Source organism: Sinocyclocheilus rhinocerous, unplaced genomic scaffold (assembly GCF_001515625.1).
Source record: "Sinocyclocheilus rhinocerous isolate Xijiao unplaced genomic scaffold, SAMN03320098_v1.1 scaffold957, whole genome shotgun sequence".
Taxonomy (NCBI): Eukaryota; Metazoa; Chordata; class Actinopteri; order Cypriniformes; family Cyprinidae; genus Sinocyclocheilus; species Sinocyclocheilus rhinocerous.
This window is the reverse complement of record NW_015649405.1, coordinates 833,031-839,299: the sequence shown is the minus strand read 5'-3', so window position 1 is coordinate 839,299 and position 6,269 is coordinate 833,031. Positions and strand designations below refer to the sequence as shown.

At 42.3% G+C, this 6,269-nt stretch overlaps 1 protein-coding gene across 1 annotated transcript in view; it reads left to right on the top strand.

Moving 5' to 3' along the window:
- The first annotated feature begins 991 nt into the window (after nt 1-991).
- LOC107710544 (zinc finger FYVE domain-containing protein 9-like) overlaps nt 992-6,269 on the top strand; it is a 25,749-nt gene continuing 20,471 nt past the window's right edge. The window contains exons 1-5 of the mRNA XM_016515328.1: nt 992-1,073; nt 1,483-1,590; nt 2,548-4,034; nt 5,081-5,180; nt 5,388-5,564. Of these exons, the coding sequence (XP_016370814.1) occupies nt 1,521-1,590; nt 2,548-4,034; nt 5,081-5,180; nt 5,388-5,564 (1,834 nt within the window). The 5' untranslated portion in view covers nt 992-1,073; nt 1,483-1,520. The remainder of the gene's footprint in view (nt 1,074-1,482; nt 1,591-2,547; nt 4,035-5,080; nt 5,181-5,387; nt 5,565-6,269) is intronic.

Here is a 6,269-nt window from a genome sequence, read left to right as displayed (position 1 = left end):
ACATAAATTAAACATTGAAGAACAGTCAAATTTATAATGAATATGTTATATGATGCAATATATTTAGAAAAATGCCCCTCTCTACAGTTTTTTACAGTTTTGGCCACCAAATTTCCTTTCTGAGGTAAATGTGACGTTGCGTGACATTGTTTACAAGACTTTATATTGACGTCTTTGCGCAACTGAAACGCTGATTGAGCGATTACATGAGACAGGATACGGCTTGTAAAGTTATACTCTTTCTTTTAACTTACCTTAGGCTGTTTAGTCATGTGCCAAAACTGCCAAAACTGGTATTAATGTGGAGGAGATGATCAGTTCACGTGCGCCTCGGTCTGTTGATACCGCGATCTATTTATATTAAAAGTACCAAAGCACAATGCTTATTGCGATTCATTGGATGGGAAGTGCCCTTCAGTGTTCCATCCATTAACTGAAAACAGGCTAGACTAATCGATTCTTGGGATTTAAGAATCAATATCGTTCCGTAAGAAAGAGAATCGATTATTATCGAGATATCGATATTTTTTACCCAGCCCTATTAAATAGTCGTTTTGCGGCTTAATATTCACAAATACTAGTGGGAATGGGAGTGTGCTCACTTGTGTGCGCGCATCGGGGTGGAACTCCGCTGTGCGCGATGCAGACTGCAGGGCCTCCCCCCTAATATAATGGCAGGGGAAACACTTAATGATTGCTATCGGGATGTGAAGAGACTTTCAACCAGCATTTACAGTGTAACAGAGTCCACCACAACTTTGTGCACCTGATTTTGCCCATCTTCAAAGCTCAGCAAAGTACCGGAAATGCTCTGATTTTTAAAATAACAGATTAGCTGGAAGATTTCAGACCTTTAAGGCATGAACACAAGGCATCTATTTAGCATTAGGCTGAATCAGGCATGACAGGAAGAATTAAACCCAGTAGAGTTTGTATGTCGTTCGTGAGGTCTTATCATCCTGTTCTGTTTCAGATTTGGCTGTCCAATGTGTGTGAAACTGGATGAGACAAGGGCTCTATCAGGAGCCTTTGTGCAGATATACCTGCAATTACTGAAGAGGACCTCTGGGCAGGTGAGAATAAGGTTTCTTTTCAACTTAATTAGCTTAATTACAAATCAGATGGTGCAATTTATTAGGACCTGTCATACTTTATATTTGGGATGCAGTGATATTGTAATTATTTTTGATATGACAAGCTGATTATTATTTTATTTCATGACTACATGGCTATATACTATAAAATGTACTACCTGAAGTTTGTTAAAAAAGTAATTGGGAGCATTGGGATTCTGTGTTGATGGTTATATTAGTTATAAACTATTCCATGACATGTACTCTTAAAGAGGAAAAGGCTCTGTGATAAATCACTTATGATGAATCGCTAGTTGTAGTTGTTTTACCTTGTTAGTGCTCCGTATTACTGGAGCATGTGGAAAATATTGTATTTATGTGCTCATGAAAAAGGCAACTTCCCTTTCAGGTTCACACGGCACTTGGCAGGGTGGAGTTTCTTGACCCATGGAGAATTACTTTCAGGCTGAGGCCTTTAACTTGGACAAGGTGCTGGATGAGTTTGAACAGAACGAAGGTAGGAGAATGCTTAGAATAAAAAAAAAAAGAATAAAGCTCTGACAGTCAGAGGTGTTCTGAGGGCATACTTCTGTAATGTTAGTAACAAAAGATACTCTGTCTCAGCACATTTACATATCTTCAGATAACCCACATAGTCAGGTGAATTAGAGCATAATGAACTGAACACAGAGTAACACAGGTGCCGACAGAAGTAGAACAAATATTTGACGTTGCCGCTTGGGTTGAACTGCACACAGCATGGCTAGCACAAGCAGGTAGCAGTGCTGGTGGCAGCAGTCTGTAGTGTAAATGGGGTCAATTGAATTAGCATTTCCCCTTAGGACTGCTGCCTCTCCCTGATTTTCCTGAACACTGTTTAAATGGTGTCACGTAGTCAAGCACATGTAATTTACAAGGTTAAGGTTGCATATGCATTTGAGTTATAGCAGGATATTGCAATTAGTGTTATTTTGTTCACGGTTCTGGGTTAAGCGGAACAACATCTCCTGGTGCACAACCATATAAAATTGACTGTTTGAAATGTATTGATTGCTTTGTCCTGTATGTCACAAAGAACATTAAAAGCCACACAGACTTGCCTCACACACAGCCACCCTCTTAGTGTCGCCACTGAACGGTGGAACGAATGTATATCCCCTCTCCGACACTAATCTTGACAGATTAATGGAGGTGAAAGGAGACTCGAAACCATTAAACGGCCCCAGAAGAAAGGCGAATAAGCTGGGAGAGCAGTGTGTGTGTATGCTTGGACGTATGTAAGAGAAAGGGAATGCCTGCCCACATTCCAAAGCATTCATGTGTCAGTTTGACAGATGGATCCCAAGGCGATGACCAGATTGGCCCACTTCCTTAACATTTTCCAATCTAGCCTGACCTCATTTTTCAATTGATCTTCTGTTTGTTTCAATTTTCTCAAAAAGGAAGCTAATGAGCTCTCTCCTCATCCTTTCAGATGAAACGGACACGCCGACTCTCTCGGATGCCAAGTGGACCCAGATTCTCGCCCCGCCATCACACCTCCTTTCCCTGAATCCAGCACTGACCCACTCCAATCTCAGCCCAAGGGACAGTCCTATCAGCTTCAAGCCGCTTCTAGACGCCCAGACGTCAGATGGCCTCTCTTTGGCTGAGGTCACCAGGTTAGATGGGAAACAGGGGGTGGGGCAGCAGCCAGAGGGCAGGAGTGAAGAACGGCCAGCAGATGTTCACAGTCCTCCTCTGCCCCAGCCCAACATTGGCAAGCTGGTGAGCACTGATGGGCAGTTGCCAGACTTGCCGTCCTCCAACAGAGTGGTGCTGGAAAATGGTTATCCATCTAGTCCTGATCTTAGTGACCGGACTGACGTTCTTCCGGTCAACGAAGATGAGACATGTCAAACTGTTACGGATGAGCAAAGTGTTAAGGACACTGGTCCCCGAGAGTTTAAGATAGAGCAGAATGGTACTAACGAGGGAAGTGGCGGTGGTCTTCAAGATTTCACTGTTCTCGAGGAACAGTGTGGGAATGGGCCACCAGTTTTGAATAATGGTGTTAAGATGGAAGCAAGCCAGTCTGACAGTGGTTCACCTGTCCGTGAGGTCGGAGTGAGGGACTGTAATCTGGTATTTCCAGAAGGAAGTAATCCCCAGAAAGGGGAAGCAGTTTTGCACAAATCAGTGAGTGATGGCGGAGAACTGGATTGTGAGAGGGAGAATCATGAGGGTGCCTTTCAAAATGGTGGACTGGTTGAGAATGAAATGGCAGGGAAAGACACATGGGCGTCAAATCAGGAAGAGAAAGAGAAAACGATAGAGAGTGACCACGAGGGAATGCACAGAGAGTCTGAATCATCAGGGGCGGAGAAGTCCCTGTCCAATGGTCTGATTGTGGATCTTGGTGGAGATGCGCAAAGCCAGTCAGCGGTCCCTTCAAAGGAGGACTCTGTGACAGAGGAAAAAGAAATGGAGGAAAGCAAACAAGAGTGTTGTGATTCACTTAGAGGACTGGAATCTGGCAGAATGGGCAAACTCAACAACAGCCGGCTGCAGCCTGTCAGCGTTCCCTACGGTGGTGCCCGCCCGAAACAGCCTGTCAGTCTGAAGCTGCAGATTCCCCAGCCTTTCTCGAGCCAAGTCCAGAATGAATTTGGCTCCACTGGCAAGAACAAGAACCTGGAGCCACAGAGTAGGACAGGAGGCCTTGAGGCGTCTTGTGGAGCAACTGAGTCTGGGGTCGTTCGAATGAATGGAGAGCATGGAGATAGCTTTTCTGGCTTGCTCATCCCTTCTGAGAGTCCAGACAATGACCTTCAGGCAGGACAGCAATTGAAGAAACCCTTCAACTCTTTGGGGGAAGTGGCTCCTGTTTGGGTTCCTGACTCCCAAGCACCCATTTGCATGAAGTGCGAGGTCAAGTTCACCTTTACTAAAAGAAGGCATCATTGTCGGGCTTGTGGCAAGGTAAAGCCTATTGTTCATTATTGTGGTGTTTTTTAAGACAAGTTTACTCAAATCCCTTATCCAAGTATTTAACTAACGGGCTGTAACTCGTTTGTGACAAGGTACATGATTTCTTAATTTGCACAAATTTTTGAGGAGTGGTGTGATGTTACTTTTCTAAGCAATCAGGCTTAAGATAAGATTTGGCTCTTTTGACTTGGCCAAGTAACTACCAAAACTACTCTTATCAACATGCTTGAAAACCAGCAAACTGGCAACAGGCCACAACACTTGCCTTTTGGCAGTGCATAGGTAAGCACCACTTGTGTTTTCTTCAGAAATTTGAAATCAATTTGATATTGGCTTCTGGCAAGTTGGAAGCTCAAGCAGAATTCAAGTTTGTCCAATCATCCGCAGACCAATCTGTTTGTACTTTCTCAAATTATGTTGTAAGTATTTTGCATTACACTTCATTCGTTTCATCTGTTGCACCCCTCTTCCATTCTTAATTAGTAAATGTGACAGACCCTCGACAGAAGAGGGCAAAATTTCAGGAGGAGAAGTCGGATGTGACATCCTTGACCAAAATCAAGCTGCTTTGAATCAGCTAGTGGGACGCTGACTTAGAATGAGAGAGCAAAATTGCAAGGAAGTAAGGGTAATTGTCAGGCAGCTCCAAACCTGTGAAACTGTCAAAATCATTCAGGGAGAAATGGCTGTCGATGCAGCACTTAAAATAACTGCAAGACTGCTGGAATAGCTAACACCTTAATTTCCCTTGGTGATAAATTGCTGCATTGTTGATGACATTTTCACAGATATGGGCTGGAAAGAACAACTGGAAAGAGCAGAGTGAAAATGAAATGTATCTGTGGTGCAAAATGGTATAATCTGACAGAAGCGTGATTGTTCTAGACCACTTCTGATGTTCTGACAACTGGTTCATGACCGATTCATGTAGTTTCTTTCCATTGTTTTGTTATTATGCCTCATTTGTTATGATGTCTCATTTTCTGGTGTTGTTTCTATCAAAGCAAACATATTTTGTTCGTGGTGTGTTTGGCCAGGTGTTCTGTGCTGCTTGTTGTAGTCTGAAAAGCAGGCTGATGTACATGGACAGGAAAGAAGCGAGGGTTTGTGTTACCTGCCATCGTGCACTTATGAATGGTGAGTGATATGAAACTCATAGGAGTAGTTATAAATTTCCCTCTATAGACTGGGAGTTTTTGTACCTCAGAATTTCCCAGATTGAATCACTTCACAGGAGTTTTGGTTACATGTCTTTTTTTATACAGAAATGAACCAGTCAAGACTTGAAATTAGGTGTACTATGTGAATAACCAGATCCTTTGAACTCTGCGTCTTACTTATTAGCTCAAGCATGGGAGAACATGGGAGGAGGAGGCAACCAGAGCCCAAATCCCAACAACCCATCTGAGTACTGCTCCACTATTCCCCCTCTGCAACAAGCCCAGGCATCAGGAGCACTCTGCTCCCCACCCCCAACCGTAATGGTGCCCGTTGGTGTCCTGAAACAGCCAGGATCTGAAGGTAAAGTGTGTAGGATATTGCCAAAAGCGTTGTTAATTTGTGGATTGTTGATTTCGATTTTTCCGTTGTGTTCAAATAGTTTTAGGACACTTAAACAACCCTTAAACTTCATTTTAAGTTTGTTTAGTGGGAGCTTCACTTACCCTAGCCTAATCATGCACTAACTTCTAACTGTTGTCATTCCCTAAAACTCAATCATAAATTACTCAGAAATGAGTTCAGAAATGTCTCAGCATCTTTTTGTCTGTACATTGGTACATGATGTCAGAGCAGCAAGTTGACCATTTTTTTGGTTTGTTCTTACATTTACGTTTAGTCATTTAGCAGATGCTTTTATCCAAAGCGACTTACGAAGCAATCAAAATCAACAAAAAAGCAATGATATGCAAGTGCTATAACAAGTCGCAGTCTCAGTTACAGCTTAACGCAGTACACGTAGCAAGTTTTTTTTTTTAATTATATAATAAATAAAAAGAAAACCGATAGAATAGAGCAAGCTAGTGTTAGAGGCCTTTTTTGCTTTTGTTAATTGTATAATAAATAAAAAGAAAACAAATAGATAAAATACAAAAAGATTAGAGAAGGTAGTGTTAGTTTTTTTTTTAAAGAAAACAAGCAGTTAGTAAATAAAGAGAGTGCAAGTCTAAAAGGGGCGCTTTTTTTTAAAGAATAGAATTAGAATAGAGAGTGCTAGAGTTAGAGGGT